The 17,416-nt window shown below is 46.1% G+C and overlaps 3 protein-coding genes across 3 annotated transcripts; all 3 read left to right on the plus strand.

The window, feature by feature from the left end:
- Positions 1-4,818: 4,818 nt before the first annotated feature.
- Positions 4,819-12,359, plus strand: GL218_06173 (Lovastatin diketide synthase LovF; the record flags this gene model as incomplete). Its single annotated transcript, XM_033582873.1, has 9 exons — positions 4,819-5,113; positions 5,165-5,255; positions 5,309-5,379; positions 5,446-5,531; positions 5,586-5,700; positions 5,832-6,359; positions 6,412-6,562; positions 6,616-11,143; positions 11,202-12,359. The coding sequence occupies 9 exons, from the start codon at positions 4,819-4,821 to the stop codon at positions 12,357-12,359; spliced, it is 7,023 nt and encodes a 2,340-aa protein (XP_033433826.1).
- Positions 12,360-13,439: 1,080 nt separating this feature from the next.
- On the plus strand, positions 13,440-15,037 carry GL218_06174 (uncharacterized protein; the record flags this gene model as incomplete). The annotated part of the gene is made up of 2 exons (XM_033582874.1): positions 13,440-13,532; positions 13,655-15,037. 2 exons carry the CDS (start codon positions 13,440-13,442, stop codon positions 15,035-15,037), a joined length of 1,476 nt encoding a protein of 491 aa, XP_033434177.1.
- Positions 15,038-16,359: 1,322 nt separating this feature from the next.
- On the plus strand, positions 16,360-17,295 carry GL218_06175 (uncharacterized protein; the record flags this gene model as incomplete). Its single annotated transcript, XM_033582875.1, has 1 exon — positions 16,360-17,295. The coding sequence occupies one exon, from the start codon at positions 16,360-16,362 to the stop codon at positions 17,293-17,295; it is 936 nt and encodes a 311-aa protein (XP_033433827.1).
- Between the last annotated feature and the right edge of the window lie 121 nt (positions 17,296-17,416).

The following is a 17,416-nucleotide window of genomic DNA, read 5'->3' on the forward strand; positions in this document are numbered from 1 at the left end:
TCTGGCTTCATATGATGGAGGCATAATCATAAGACCAGTAATATAATGTGCCTACGAAGTGCCATTAGCGTTGTTACAGTGGAGTGAAGCCTAACAAATAGAGCTGCTAAAAATGATTTTTAGTTCCTTTATTAAAAAGGAATCGGGACGGGCCATGCTTACGCGGGGGTCAAACGTTCGAGATCCTCATTTCAGGGGTCCCCTTGCATGAAATGCACTAATTCAGTTCATAATTTGAGCAGTCATAAATTTTATACATGTCTGATTTGTGTCGTATACATACCTACATAGTATGCGAGCACCCTCCCAGAGGTACGGAAAGACGTTTTCGTGATACGTAGATCGAGTTCTACAACGTCTGCATGTGCGTATTTCTTCAATAAACAAGTTTTCCTTGTTCGAAGTGCATAAGTTGACCACTTCATATAAGTGGTGAGATACACATTACTTAATCTCGCTGGACGTAACGCAAATGACACTCTTATTCTTAACTTCCATTGCCAGGCTATACACCTAAGTACAAGGTATATATCATCGCCGACAAGCTATCACCGAAATTATCTTTTAACTCTTAACAACGGTGTCGATACTTTTAACTATTAGCTCGTCGCCTCTATTACATATAATCCACTACTTGTGGGTAAGGTGGATTTTATACTAGTGTCGCTTGTATGAAGAGCTATGTACCTAGGTATGTATGCAGGGGGCCTTGTTCACCCAAAAGGAGGGAAAAAAAGCCGAGAGGATTTATAGCGGTCCCTGTGGGACGGTAGTGGTCTTGGCTTACAGTATTGCCCATGATTTCGGCCGTGAAGATTCCGCTCCGCCATGTATTTACCTACCTAACGTACCGGGAGATCAAAATTCATCACCCGTCTTTACTAGCATAGCAATACTACTAAGTAGTTGTCGTTGTAAGTCTAGGGTACCTTGTGCGTGGGTATTGCCATGGCTCTTACCGCCGAGTATTGTATACATGGGGATTCGTATCAAGCTGAATGATGATGTGTCGGAAACTTTAGACTCGGGACGTTCTAATGCAAAGCATAAGTCGGTGTTTTTCGGGTTTCGGTACGTAGAATAGTTATCATTATTATTTCATATGTTAGATATTTGGTAGTTATCAACATATGGAATCTCCTAATCCTTTTTAGTTGTACATCCATGGAAACTTAGCTTTTATGTTCTTCGTATATAAAATAAACCTCGTGTAAGTAGTCAGAGGTGATCGACTGCCTTTCAACATTAAAGCAAGGTCGCGAAATCTAAACCGGCCGAAGACGGGTAAGATAGTTACCTAAAATACCTTTGAGAGACCCGACGCGGAAAAATTAAAACATTCGGTAACCGTCATTTTGCGCTACTGCGTACTCTATCGAGCCTATGGGGTCTACCATAGCTGAGGACCCATGGACGTGGAAAGTGGTTACAATGTCTTTAACAAGGTTACATTTTAGTTTGTTCTGGGTAGTATGCGTATTGAAGCCTTCGTTTTCACTTGGAACTGCTCCGCACTATCGCTTACGCAGCACAAGGAATTTATAGCTAAGAAATGCATGTTGAAAGATTGCAAACCTCTCCACCTAATGTGATAGATAAGCTCAACTACCTCATACTTACCTACCTACCTACCTATACCCAGGTATATAGTAACTATGATGTAAAAGAAGAATAAGTTCAAAAAGATCCTCACAGGGATAAATTGCAACAGGGGTATTCATAAAGCGAAGTAACCGCACAGACAGTTTAACTTATACTATTACCAGAGCTAAGATAAGTTGTGCCAGCCTGCCAAGTACCTACTTTACGTATTTTACCAAGCTTAAACGGTAAATAATAAATCATTCTTTTACCTAGGAGGTATAAACAGTTTCGTTATCTACCAAAGCTAACCGCTAACCGGGCTCTCTTATAGAAGCACTGCAACAGAACAGCTGCGTGTTGAATCCTACGGTCACGCATGGTGCATATGCTATATGTTTATCCAGTGTAACAGTGAGTGATACAATGCATCATGAGGATATAGGAACCCCGAAGCGTACGTTCCTATCTTCTATGCACGTTGGGAATTTTCCGCATACATATCGTGTTAGTGAGATTATACTTACTTAAGACTTACGTTGATCACACACCCCGCGAACCCGAACCATAAGTTACCTAAGTACTAGGTAGGTAACCTATATAACCGATTACGGTGAACCGGAGTTGCGGGGTGAACCGTTCGGGAATTCTCCACGTTGAAGAACATTCTAACTACCCCTGACAGCTTAAGTACCTCAGGTACCTCTTATCCAAACCTCCAATACCAGTTGGCCAGCCACCAAACACAGTACATAATAAAATAATAACACGTAAGCCTCATTTTCACTACTGATGATCCATTAGTAGGGTTCATGCTTGCAGCGGTGACAGACAGTTGCATACATCGCGGGTAGCGTGTATAGTTTATTTTCATCATTGGTAGCGTACACCGAAGGTGATCAAGACCCCATCTGTTCTCATACCCTTGTTAAGGGTCCCCTGTTCGGGTCCTGATGGCAGCTGGTTTTAAACTCGTCCCGCGAGATCGGCACCCCTGTGCCTAGCTTCCAACATGTAATTTGCCCACTTTCCATCCCAGTAGCCGATAACCTTGAACGAATTGTCGGTATGGCTCACTAAGTTCGTCCCGTACATACACATCATACCTTAGCCCATCCGGCAAGGTTCTGGGATCTACTTAATTAGGCAATACCCGACCTTTTGGTCAGAAGTTGTGGGAATCGGAGCTGCCTGATGATCAAGCGGTAGAGGTAGAGGACAGGTTTATCAAACTCTGACAGGTATGTACACTAGAATCATGAATGGGAGGATAATATATTGAATTTTGGTGTAACTAGACACGATCAATTATGAGTTTATGATTCGTTGCGAAGACCCATAGACTTCTACGCTGACGAAGATTCCATAACGTTCTAATTTCATGTTACTTTGGTATCCTTAGACTATATTATATACCTACCTCTAATTATGTTGCTTTGACGTACGTGGCAGCGAGCAAGACCCCTCGACAAATTATTCAAGTCAACAGTATACGACTAAGTGGATCAGTTCTGGCACTAAGAGCTACCTCCTTCGTGACATGAGTTGTATAATATCTTACGATATTAAGTGGTCTCGGCAAGTTCCCTGATTCGACTGCATCCGGTTAGTTACATGGAAGTGGAAGTATCCGAATCTAAAGATTTTAATCCAAGACGTTCTTTCTTCACCACTCCCGTTTCCCAGGAATATTATGGGAGAGCTGTAACTACGTAGTATAGCGGAAGTTACTTTGGATATCCACACCCACCCTACCAAAAGCCATACCCACAGACATACCCACATTATAACGGTCTAGGTTACGATTACCCAGACTAGCTCGGCCAGGGCAAAGGCGCTTGTGACTTTGTGCGGTGTCTGCTCCAGGCGGAGCCATACTGGGTTCTGGCCCCGGACTGAAACGAATATAGACCGCTAACTGCCGGCCAAGATTCTTTAGTTACTAGAGAACAAGTCCATAGGTTTGCCGTTGGCAGCAGTAGCAGGCCGTTACAGCTAACTTCACACGTAGGAGAATGGATCGTACGTGCCGGCTACCATACCCGGCATCCCACAAAGCGTTGTCATAGTCTACATGAGGAATACATAGCGGCGTGGCCATCCAATGAAATCATATTCCTGCAGTTGGGAGCTTTGCATTCCACCCATGAATACATGATCTGGACTTCCACTCTTCTTCCCGTGGCCGTACGAATAGCGGTTTGACACCTCCCTAGCCGAACCATGGGTGACATCATTGCTGATTGGTAGCCGAATATAGTCTTACCCAGCAGGATGGTCCCGAAAAAAGATACACGTTGAGAAGTATCTCTAGACGACACTTCCTATAAAGGTAGGGTAGTATGCCTGCTCCTAAGCGAAGGCTTTCGAGCATACTTTTGTCCTCCTACCTGGCCACTAGACTATAGCTTTGAGATAAGGGGTCTATTGACATTCTCTGACACGATGACTGACGACATAGCCGTTGTAGGATTTTCTTTTAAACTCCCCCAAGATGTCAATGATGTCTCTAGTTTCTGGGAGGTACTTCAGAATAGGAAGAACTTGATGACCGAGTGGCCAGAGTCTCGTATTAAGAATGGTTCGTTCGAATCAAGCAATGAGAGTAATGTGAGTTAATCATGCTTTATATACTATAAACGTTATCTAATATGATATAGCTTCGCTGTCGGGGAGGTCACTTTATTACAGAAGACCCAGGAGCGTTTGACGCACCCTTCTTCTCCGTGACCGCGAAGGAAGCGGCTTCTATGGATCCAATGCAAAGGTGGACTTTGGAAGCATCATATCATGCTTTCGAGAATGGTGAGTTTAGGTATCGAACAATAGCATGCATATGGCACTAACGAAGAATATATAGCTGGTATACCACTGGACCAACTTAGAGCCTCACGATGTGGTGTATTCTCCGCTTCAATGACGGATGATTACAAGAGGATGATTGCACAAGACCCCGACAATGTACCTCGTATGGCAGTCACAGGAACCTTTGCCTCAATTTTACCCAATCGCGTCAGCTGGTACTTCGACTTACACGGACCCAGTATTCACGTTGACTCGGCTTGCTCGAGTAGCTTGTTGGCTCTCGATCTTGCTTGCCAGTCCTTACGGGCTGGCGAAGCCTCGTCTGTTAGTATAAGATTTTTACAAAGCAATATATTGGTTTTCTCATGCTAATCACCCCGTCAGGCGATTGTTACTGGGTCTAACCTAATTCTTGGCCCTACCATATACCAGATGTTATCATCACTTAATTTCTTATCTGCAGATAGCCGTTGTTACAGCTTTGACCACCGTGCAAATGGCTATGCTCGAGGAGAGGGTGTTATTGCCCTTGTGATCAAACCACTATCAGACGCTGTGCGTGATGGTGATATGATCCGAGCAGTTATTAGGTCTACCAGTTCAAATCAAGATGGCCACACGCCAGGGCTTACACAACCTAGCCCTCAGGCACAAGAAGACCTGATTCGTCAGGTTTACAAGAAGGCAAATCTGCCTCTTGACGTCACTCGCTATTTTGAGGCTCACGGTAATTATATGCCCTGACGATATGGGACTTGTTGCTGACAACATATTTTAGGGACGGGAACACCAGTTGGTGATCCAATCGAAATGAAAGCTATAGGCAAGGTTTTCAGAACAAGCCGTTCACCCGAAGATCCTCTTTATGTGTATGTCAATGAGTGAGCAATTATTTGAATCCTAAGTTCTAACAATACTGCAGTGGCTCTGTTAAAGCGAATATCGGACATTTGGAAGGAAGCAGTGGTTTAGCTGGCGTTCTGAAGTCTATATGTAAGTTTCCAGGCTCATTCGTTCTCCTATATTTGAGCCTTTAAGTAGTGACTAATACCCCTTTAGTGATTCTTGAAAAGGGTATAATACCAGGAAATGCAAATTTCGAAAAAATAAACCCAAAAATCGACGCAGACTTCTACAATGTCAGGGTAGGTCATTCTATGCCCCTAGACTACCTAATTATTGGATTAACATTATCGCAGGTTCCCAACGAGAACGTCCCTTGGCCTTGTGAAGGTGTGCGCCGTGCCTCTGTAAATTCCTTCGGATTTGGAGGAACAAATGTTCATGTGGTTTTGGACGATGCTTTGCATTATCGTATGTCAGATTGAAATATTTTTTTTCCCATCCAGATGCGAGACCTCTTTATCGGCTTGAAAGAATTGCCGCTGGTCCTGAGGGATGCCCTTCACTTTTAACATGACCCAAGTGCTAATCCCTTCCTACAGTACAAGAACGAGGGCTATCTGGAAACCACTGCACCACCGTGCTTAACAAAGCAAATGGTACGACGAACGGTGTTACCAATGGTGCTACTAATGGTCATAGTAATGGAGTAAACGGCCATAATTCTAATGGCCACCAAGCGGAGTCTTCGTCGAGACTTCTTGTTTGGTCTGCAGCAGATGAGAAGGCCCTTAAACGCATGGTTGGGGACTACCAAGCTTTCTACGAGAGTCAAGTCTTGGATCACCCAAGCAAACTTGACGATTTAGCTTTTACATTGGCCAACCGCCGAAGTCATATGCTCTGGCGAGCATTCGCCGTTGCTGGCAACGGATCCCAGGATGCGAAACTCACAACAGCTAAACCAGTTCGAAGTTCAGCTGATGCTGGAATAGCTTTTGTATTCACTGGTCAGGGAGCGCAATATGCCAATATGGGCTTGGACCTTCTTAAGTATCCCTTATTCAAGGCGACATTAAAACGGATTGACGAAATATATCAGAGCCTGGGATGTAAATGGTCGTTATTTGGTAAGAAATGCGTTGGTCTATGAGGTGATAGATATAACTAATACATGTATAGATGAGCTTCACAATAAGGAGAATATCGACCGCCCCGAATACAGTCAGCCCTTATCAACAGCTCTTCAATTAGGATTGATCGAGTTATTAAAGAGTTTCGACGTTGTCCCTAAAGCAGTGGTTGGACACTCATCTGGTGAAATTGCCGCAGCGTAAGTTTGCCTACCCCTGGACGTTTACAATTATTCTAACTTATGTCCTAAAGGTATGCGGTTGGCGCACTATCGTTACTAGCAGCTTGCAAAGTATCTTACTTCCGAGGGCAGCTGGCTGGGCAACTTAGAGCTACAAGCTCTACTCCAGAGGCTATGATATCTGTGAATCTTCCCGAAAATGAGGTCCAAGGGTATCTACAGAAGATTAGCGCCGAGGTCTCGGCCCAGATTAATATCGCTTGTATTAACAGCCCGTTAAACTGCACGCTCTCTGGCAAGGAGAGCGCCATCGACGTCGCTAAGGAGCAACTCGACAAAGATGGCATCTTCGCTCAGAAGCTTAAGACCGGCGTCGCGTATCACTCTCCTTCTATGTCTCAAATTGCAGATGAGTATATACGCCAAATGGGATCTCTTGATGACAGCAACCCTAAGGGTATTAAGTCATCAATCCCAATGGTCTCGTCAGTTACAGGAAAGCCCGTCAAGCCAGCTTCGCTGGCGACGCCCCAATATTGGGTTGATAACATGGTTTCTCCAGTCAGATTTTCAGATGCTGTGGATGTTCTAACACAAAAGACATCAACATTAAAGGTAGGCTTAGGAAATATTACTGATCTGATTGAGGTTGGCTCTCACCCCGCACTGCGTCGGCCAGTCCAGGATACTCTGGCGAAGGCCGGAAACAAGAAACAGCAAATACGATATAGCTACGTGCTCCATCGATCCCATTCCGCGGTGCAGACCACTCTGGAACTTCTCGGGCAACTCTTCTGCCATGGGCACGCAGTTTCCGTCCCTGCAGCGAACCAAGAGACATCTGACAAATCGTCTCATCGCTTCTTGGTTGACTGTCCGAAGTATCCTTTCGACCACTCAAAGACGTACTGGGCCGAGTCTCGCCTCAGTCGAGATTTTAGGTTGCGCGAGAGTACCAAGGGCGAGACATTAGGAGCAAAGTTTTTCGACTGGAACCCGCTCGAGCCGAGGTGGAGGAACTTCCTCAGTGTCGAGACTACACCATGGATTGGAGACCACGTCATCAGCGGAACCACTCTCTATCCTGCGGCGGGAATGTTGATAATGGCTATGGAAGCCGTACAACAGATCCAACCTGACAGCCGCACAATATCAGGATATTACGTGAAGGAGGCTCACTTTATGAACCCTATCGTAGTTAAGGAGGCCTGGGAAGACCGAACAGAGACTATGCTTCATTTGCGACCGGTGAAAAGACCGTATGAGAAAGAATCTACCTGGTCTGATGTTACGATATATGCGTTTTACGATGATCGATGGACCGAATGCTTCAAGGCTAGCATCCAAGTCGAATACGAAGAGCCCACTCAAGTCGATATCCAAGAAGAACGTCGACAAGCCCGCCAGCGGATCACCGACCAATTCCTAGAAGCACAAACGTTATGTACTAGACCTGTCGACTCCCAAGTATTTTACGAGGATGCTACTGATCATGGCTTGGCATACGGAGAGGCATTCCAAGTTATAGAAGACATTCGGTGGGATGGCAAGGCGAACACTATCGCTCGCGTCGACATGTCAAAGTGGAAGACGACGAGTCTTGTTCATCCTGTTGTTTTGGACTCTGCTTTCCATGCCCTTCGAGTCAGTACTACTCTAGGCCTGGACTTATCCAATGCCACAAACGTCCCCGTACGTTTAGTAGACGGATGGTTTTCGCAGACTGGATGGCAACAACCTGAGACATCCTCGATCAAGTGGTTTGCGACGTCCGAAGTAAAGGGTGGCCGAGAAAGTGACGAAGGTTCTATTTACGCCTTGGCAGATAACGGGTCTGTGTTGTGCACAATGCGAAGGCTGGTCACTGGAGTTGTGTCGAGAAAAACCGACGGAGCCCAGGCTGCCAAGAAGCTGTTGTACAGCATTGATTGGAAACCTCAACTAAGCTTGATCGAACCGAAGCAGCTGGAATCTGCAGTCGACGCCGATACTTTCGTTAGGGATGAGAACACGATGCTACATCACCATCACAAGCTGACCTTCGTCCTAGACAAAGTCGTCTCCAAGACTTTGAAACTGCTGTCTGGAGAGAAGGGTCAGAAGGTACCCGATTCTCAGAAGAAGCATATAGAGTGGCTTGAACACCACATCAAGTCAGTCCCTGCGGAACGGATAGCTGAAGATATAAGCGAGACGGAACTCGAGGTTCTCTTACAAGAAGTCGAAGCTCTTCACCCGCCATGGAAGCTCCACACGACGGTAGTACGTCGTCTAACTGATATCCTGACGGGTGAAATAGATCCGTTAGAGGTTATCTTCGATTCGAACTTGGCCGATGTGTTCTACGCAGACATGTTTGAGCACGTGTGCGACGATAGAATGTTGAAATTCCTGGACCTCGCCACCCACGAGAACCCTAAGCTCCGCATCCTTGAAGTTGGTGCTGGAACGGGTGGTATGACATCCCGTGTCATTGCCGCTTTAAAGGAACTCGAAAAGAAGAGTGGCGCACTCAAGTTCGCAGAATACACGTATACTGACGTCTCGCCTGCCTTCTTTGAGAAGGCCACGGCACGATGGGAAGACTACAAAGAAAGGATGACTTTCAAGACGTTTGATATGAAGCGTAGCGCTGAAAGCCAAGGTTTCGAGCCGGGCTCTTATGACTTGATCGTCGCCGGAAGTGTTCTACACGCCACAGAGGATTTAGTAGCTACGATGAAGAACGTGCGAACCACTCTTAAGCCGACCGGACACCTTTTGCTCCTCGAGGTCATTGCACCTCAGGATGTCGTCACAAACTTTACATTCGGTCTCGTGCCTGGATGGTGGGGTCGTCGAGAAGAGTGGCGAGGCCTATCCCCTGCGATACCCGAGAAGCAGTGGGATGACGTCTTGAAATGGACAGGATTCAGCGGAAACGACCTTGTCCTAAGAGACTACAAGAGTGAAGCTTGCCATATCTTCAGTATCATCGTATCGAAGGCTGCGGAAGAAGTCCAAGAGATAGCTTCCAGCAAGCCGGGACTTGTTCTTGTTGTCGATAGCCAGTCGGACGAGCAGAACGAACTGGCTAACTTGGTCCACACCAGCATTGTTAAGTCGCAAGATCAGCAGGCTCGGATCGTGGCTCTCGACCAGGTCGCAACGGCAGGTTTATCCAAAGATGATACTGTAGTCTGCATTGCAGAGATGAGCAAGCCTTTCCTCGCGACGCTGTCCGAAGACAAGTTCAAGTTGCTCCAAGGACTCTTAAAACACACACAGACCTTGCTGTGGGTTACGTCTACAAGTTTAGAAGATCCACAGTATTCACAGTATGGTGTTATGAGTGGATTCTTGCGGTCTATTCGACACGAAGAAAGCGAAAAGCACATCGTCACAGTCGCGATTGAGTCTCAAGGAGAGACCAAGGCAGATTATGCTCAGTATGTCGCCAAGGCCTATAAGGCGGCGTTTGAGTCGCAAACCGGAGAGCTAGAATATATTGTCCGCAACGGCCAACTCACTACAGGCAGGGTTGCTGAAGATATCTCTGGTAACGATACGCTCCGGTCTCTTCTATATCCGCAATTGAAGCAAAAGCCTTTCTCGGAAGGACCGTCACTGAAACTTGCCGTTGGCGAGACTGGAACCCTAGACTCGTTACAACTTGTGGAAGATATTGCGCAGCAAGCTGAACTTCTCCCACACGAGGTAGAGATCGAGGCCAAATCATGGGGTCTAAATTTCAGAGATGTCTTGTGTGCTTTGGGTCGTTTGGAAGACAACGAATTAGGTGTTGACTGTGCCGGTATCGTAACAAGAGTAGGACCCGACACTGACCCGGAGATCCGACCAGGTGACAGAGTTTGCATGATTTCGATAGACTGTATGCGAACACACCCACGCGCTTCAGACAGGGCCGTTCTGAAGATTCCCGATAACCTGTCTTTTGAGGCCGCCGCATCGATCTTAGTTCCTGGTATGACAGCCTACTATTCCATGATCGAACTCGCCCGCGTTCGCAAGGGCGACAAGGTTCTCATCCACTCTGCTGCTGGCAGCACTGGTCAGATGGCTATTTGGATGGCGAAGTCAAAGGGCGCAGAAATATTCGCCACAGTTGGGTCTGATGAAAAGAGGCAATTCCTCAAGGAAACCTTCGGCGTTGCTGACGATCACATCTTCAACAGCAGAAATACTTCATTTGCCCAAGGAATCTTACGAGTGACCAACGGATATGGTGTCGACGTAGTCCTCAACTCACTTTCAGGGGATAGCCTGAGATCGACTTGGGAGTGCATGGCGCCATTTGGTCGTTTTGTAGAGATTGGTGTCATTGATATCAAGGCCAACTCTTCGCTACCTATGGCCGGCTTCGCTAGGAACGTCAGCTACTCAGCTGTTGACTTGCGCTATGTCATCCTCAAGAACCCAGAGCTAACCTACGACCTTCTAAAGGCCACTATTGGTCTCTTGAATGAGGGTACTGTAAAACACCCTGGCCCGCTACACCCCTACCCCGTATCAAAGGTCGAACAGGCGTTCCGATACCTCCAGAGCGGAAAGAATATTGGACGTATTATCCTGAACGTTGAGCCCACTGATGTGGTTCCAGTAAGTATTCCACGTAATGAAATACCTCGAAGAAAAAGTAAACTAACGTGTAATCTAGCAACTCCTTCTGGAACGACGATCGTGGAGATTCGAAGAGAATGCATCTTACGTGATTGCCGGAGGTTCCGGTGGTCTCGGTCGCGCTATCATCAAATGGATGGCCGACAGGGGCGCAAAGCACTTGATCGTGCCATCAAGATCAGGTAGCTCGAAGCCTGTGCTCGCCGAAGTCATCTCGGACTTAGCAAAACGCGGCGTCAACGTTTTTGCACCTGCATGCGACGTATCTTCATCTGAATCCGTTGCTAAGGTACTCGAGGAGGCTGGACGCACGATGCCGCCTGTCAAGGGTTGCATTAATGCTGCCATGGTTCTTCAAGACGCTGTGTTCGACAACATGACCTTTGCCCAGTGGGATCTCACAATTAAGTCGAAGGTTCAATCAGCCTTGAGCTTACATGAGCTGCTACCCAAGAACCTAGACTTCTTCATCCTCTTATCCTCACTTAACGGTGTGTGCGGAGCGTTGGCACAGTCTAATTATGCTGGTGGTTGCTCGTTCCAAGATGCGCTCGCACGGTACCGCGTTGCGCACGGCCAAAAGGGAGTCTCGATTGATATCGGCTGGATGAGGAACATCGGTATTGTCGCAGAGACGCAAGCATACCAGCGTCAAAGAAAGAGCTGGGATGATATGCAGAAGATTGACGACAAGGAGCTTTTGGCCCTCCTTAGTGTGCTATGTGATCCTTCGGAGCCTATCCCGTCGCCCACCGGTAGCCAAGTCCTTTTCGGTCTGCGCACACCAGCTGATTTCCTCGTCAAGGGTCAGACACCTCCGTCTCTGCTAACCAGGCCCTTATTTGCTCCGTTCTCTCATGTTCTTGGAGAGGCTAAGAGCGCCTCGAAGGATGCTGGTGTAGATTCGGCCGCTCTCTTCAGATCTACGGCAGATGCTAGCGAACGCATCCAGATCGTCATTGGCGCATTGACCCAGAAGCTGGCACGCTCCATGGCCATCTCGGCTGACGATGTAGAGCTGAACAAGCCGCTTTCTAGTTACGGTGTCGACTCCCTGATGGCGGTCGAGCTACGTAACTGGATAGGAAGAGACTTCCAAGCTAGCGTGGCTGTTTTCGATATCATGGGTAACGTGCCTGTTTCAGCTATTGGAGACTTGGTTGTAGCTAAGAGCTCTGTTGGAAAAAGTCAGTAGTGTATGAAAGGATGGTGGTGAAACTTTGGGATACCAGGATCATGTATTTTAGCTATTTTTTTTTATTTGATGTCACTTATAACGTGGTCAATGATATTTATCTATTTGTCGTTAATTTCAAGCTTTAAGCCCGTCTACCATTTTCTACCTTGCCACTGTATTATTTTTAAATTCCATCTATTTAGCTCGTCAAAGGGATACAGGTCCTTTATATTGAATGAATTTTCCCACTTAGACGCCTTGTTATTCTCCACTGCCGTATTAGGAATGTTACTCAAGTATTCCGATCTCCGATTGGTTCTAGCTCTATGGATACAGTTTAGGTATGACCGAGAAGCTTTGAAGTTGAAGTATCACAAGCCTGAATAGCGGGGGTCAACACTTAATGATTCACACCCTGAGGGCTTTTTAGTGAATCTGTTCCACCAGTAAAATGCCTAGGAGCGATCTGATAAGGCGGGGGCCGGGCATCTGATAATAGGATTCTATTCCCGGAATTTCTTTATTGGAGTGGTTGTGGATACTAATATGCAGTGTTACCAACAGACTAGAGCAACTGACATGCAAACTCGGAGTTACGACGGAATGCGAGTAATTTTCGCATTACGCTGAATTTCCATTTTTTAGTACGAATAAAATTTCATATTTACGGCGCCGAGATCGCACCTGGAGGTCGTCGTTGCGTGTTCAACCCAAGATTCGATCCCTATTCACTAATAGACAAAAGATGTATGTTGGATCTTGTTCTAACATTTCTCAAGTCACTTGCTTGATGATTTCGACCCGAACCTAACAGGGAGTCTCGATAGGGGAGCCTCTATTCGAGTGTTCAATGTATGGCAGGGGATGATTGCAAATTTCACTAATGCAGTCAGCTGTTAGGTACTATACTTTGGGCTGCCTGCACTGACATCCTAGCGAGATATAATGATATATATAATGGTAATGCAGCTGTGCCTGTCGCTAAAGAACCTCTCCCCTTATCCTTGAGATTCCTTATATTGGGTCCCCTTTGCTGTTCTTGAAATACACAGCCATCTTTTGCACGGGGTTAACTAATTCCCAAGCATCTTATACACCATGACTACCCAAAACACTGAAAAATATCCGGCCAACACTGAATCCGTAGAGCCTGTTGCCCACTTAGCACAAGTAGAGGTAGATCCATTATTGGTGAGTTGACTACCTAACGTTCCTATTCCAATGAAAGCGATGTCAGCTGAGAGGTATAAGATCGAAACACAATAGAGATACTATGTAGAATGTCTAGGCAGCAATCACTAAACTATTGATAGGTAACCTGGAACGGCGATGATGATCCTGAGCACCCTTATAACTGGTCCCTAACGCGCAAATGGATAATCACCATCCTCCTCTCGAATGGGGGCTTGGTGACTCTCATGTCTGGTGCGATGCTGGCTCCGGCCCTTAAGAGCATCGCAGCAGACCTCGAGACAGACGAGGAGGAGGCTCAAATATTCCTCTCTATCTTTGTATTGGCCTTCGCGTTTGGTCCTATGGTCCTGTCGCCCCTTGCCGAGGTTTTCGGACGCCGGCCGGTATGGATGCTATCGAGTTGCTTCTACATCCTGTGGAACACCGTCGCTGGCTTCAGCCAGACGTCAGGTCTCCTCATTGCGAGCCGCATTCTTTCGGGTATTGGGGCTAGTGCCGAGTTCGCTATTAGCAATCCTGTTCTAGCAGACACTTGGATACCTGCAGAACGCGGAACTTCATTTGCCATCTCCACATTTATTCCTCTTCTAGGACCAGCACTCGGACCTATTATAGGAGGTGCTGTCTCGCAATCAATTGGGTGGCGGTGGACGTTTTGGATCCTCTCTATATACGATGGCTTTCTCGTGATTGTAGCGTTCTTTGTATTCTCAGAAACATACGAAGTCATCTTACTCAATAGAAGAGCGGCTAAGTTACGAAAAAGTACAGGGAACCCCTACTATACCGCGACACAAGCTGCGTCTGAGACTTTGAGAAGTAGGCTATCTGTTTCTCTGACCCGACCTCTGCGACTCCTTATAACCCAACCTATTCTACAGGTTGTTGCGATATTCCTAGCTTACAATTTCGGAATGCTCTATCTTGTCCTGTCGACATTTGCAACCCTCTGGATCGAGCGATACGGGCAAAGCGAGACACAGAGTGGACTTAACTATATCGCTCTTGTCATCGGCTATACCATTGCCGCGCAGGCTGGGGGCAGAGTGATGGACCGCATGTGGGCGTACCTAAAGTCCAAGGCCGGTAACAATACCGCACCGGAATATCGCGTGCCACTTATGATTCCCGGAGCTGTCCTCATCCCTCTCGGCTTATTAATATATGGATGGACAGCAGAGAAGCATTTACCCTGGATAGTCCCTGATATTGGCATTGCCATTCTCGGTTGCGGTATCATCAACAATACACAGTCAATGCAGGCGTACGTGATGGACGCCTATCGCCAGTATGTCGCGTCTGCGTCGGCAGCTTCGCAGTTCCTGCGGAGTATTGCCGGATTCGCGTTCCCAATCTTTGCTCCGGCGATGTATCAGAACTTAGGGTATGGTTGGGGTAACAGCGTCCTTGCGCTCACGTTTGTCGTGATTGGGTGGCCTGCCCCTTTTCTTCTATGGACATATGGTGCTAAGCTGAGGGCAATGGGAAAGCCACAAAAATAAGTAATCGAATGTTAGTAAAACTATAACATGTATTAATTAGAACTCTAAGTCTGGAATACGGTATAAATTTATGCTATTTTAGGGGTTATATCACTACCCTCTGACTAAAGCTTGGGCCCCTGAAAATTGGAAGGGGGGGGGAAGGGGGGCATTGTTAGATATAGAATTGCTTGACTTAAATGCTGTAAAGAGAATGTAAACACAACCAATCTCTAAGGAGTATCACTATCAACTTTCGCCAATCTGTGCAGCTTTAAAGTAGCCACCTAGTAAATACCTATAACTGGATGCCTGTAGGTACCTTGGTATCTAACACAAATAGGGAGGTACAATATAAAACTACCCTATCACTACTTATTTCTATCACGCGTATATAGAAATCTTCGTAGGATATTAATATGAGTTTACATCTTTATGTACCTAGGTACTTAATATGACTATTTTTTATTAATTTTAGTTTACTGATATCTTAAGCTCCAGCAGTTTACAGTGTATTGGATTTAGTCTCTGGAGGCATTTAACTATAAAACTATCAGGTAGCTACCTACCTTACCTTAGGTAAAGTACCTTCCTATAGAGATACAATGGAAAGCTCTAAGGACATCACATAGCAAGATAAATATGATTCATAGAATATTTTTCAAACTTTGTTTGCCCGCTGATGCCGTCTGTCATGCCGTGCGTCCTACCGTGCGCTGCTCTGGAAAAACTTTGCTTGTCATTATTCATCGTAACTTCCTCGTCGATTCTGCACAGCCCACCTAATGGTGGTCCATGCAAAATGGTTCCACGCAGGACTTGAGACTAAGGTACCTAAATAAGAGTCTCGAGTGTTTGTGTAGGTTGACTACATAGGTACCTACCTATCTACATGTAAGTACGTGTCAAGGTACGTCCCTAAACTAAAAGAGGTACATAATGCATCTTGTGAGTCTAGTAATAAGCTTTTACTGCCACCTTAGGTACTTAAAATGATGTTTGTTACAATCCTCACCCGTATCGTACTTCCCAATTGTCTAAAAGCCGTGAATCACTGGACTAAGCTTAATCAAAACAAATATCTATTTATTCCTCAAGCCAGAAACAAAGTTCATTCTCAATCTTTCTTTGAGCAACAGACAACTCGAACAAACTTCTTGTCCAAAACAATTCCTTTATTTTCCCTCCCCATACTCTCGGGGCTTGGGTATAAAACTATCCCCCCCCTATACCTTCTCCCTAATCACACGCACACTTTTATTCGACACATATATCCAAGTAACAGTTGTATTCAACTCTTTAAACTACAGAAATCGGAACAGTTATCCCAAAATCTAAACAAAATGGGTATTCCAACGTTTTCGGAGGAACTCAGGGATATCGAGCATAGGCTAGCTGTATTGTCCTTGAACCAGCCCGAGAAGGACGCGATGCCTAAGAAAGAGGTTCATCATACCGGCAAGAGGGCTCTAGAATCCCCTCCTAAAAAAACCTTCTTTTCGCTGCCACTGGAGGTGCGGCGAATGATTTACGAGGCAATCTATGAGTATGATTGGGCCGCTGACGGTATACTCGACTATGCACAGCAAGGTCTATACTACTACAAGACATCATTCCCATCCATGGGACTCACTCTAGTTTGCAGAAAAATGTACAACGAAGTTACTCCGCACATATATAAGAGAGTGAGAATAGGTCTTCCTCTCCAAGACTGGCATAGATTCTTCTGTGAGATTGGCCCTCACAATACATGCCATTTCCAACACATCACGATCGACTACAACTGCTCGCTGTGGGGAGGTGCCTCGGACTGTTGGGGACGGGATGAATACAAAGATAACTACAACAAATGGGAAGGAATATTTCGGAGCCTTTATCACGGACACGTAAAGCCTAAAAGCGTCATGGTTTATTACGACCCTTGCGAAGACTACCATACGACAGAAGACGGTATGCCGGTGGACGGTTATCAATACCGCCGCTGCCAAGTTTACGAAGACATGTGGTTCGTCGAGGGTATCATTCGGTGTTTTTCGGAAGCCTGGAAGATAGAAATGGCTGGCAAATTCAATCCTCTCTGGGGACATCTCTTACGCGAAGGTCTCGACTTCGTTCTTAAACGTACTGGCGACCGACGAATAACACTATTCAATCCGGATTTTATCCGCCCTTCTGTCGACCTAAAGGATTGCATCAAAAATCCTGACGGCATCTATGATAAGATCGAGAAGAAATTGCCCGAATCACCTTGGGGATCGGGGTGGGGCAACACGGATTAAGCGGGATGGACTACTATCATATGTCCAATGACTGAGGCGAGGTTATGTGGTGCTTTAGGGGGAATTTCTATTGCTTGTTACCAAATTGTATTGCAGGATAGAGGAGTTATTAGGTTGTACT

Source organism: Daldinia childiae (assembly GCF_008694065.1).
Source record: "Daldinia childiae strain JS-1345 chromosome Unknown Scaffold6, whole genome shotgun sequence".
NCBI lineage: Eukaryota > Fungi > Ascomycota > Sordariomycetes > Xylariales > Hypoxylaceae > Daldinia > Daldinia childiae.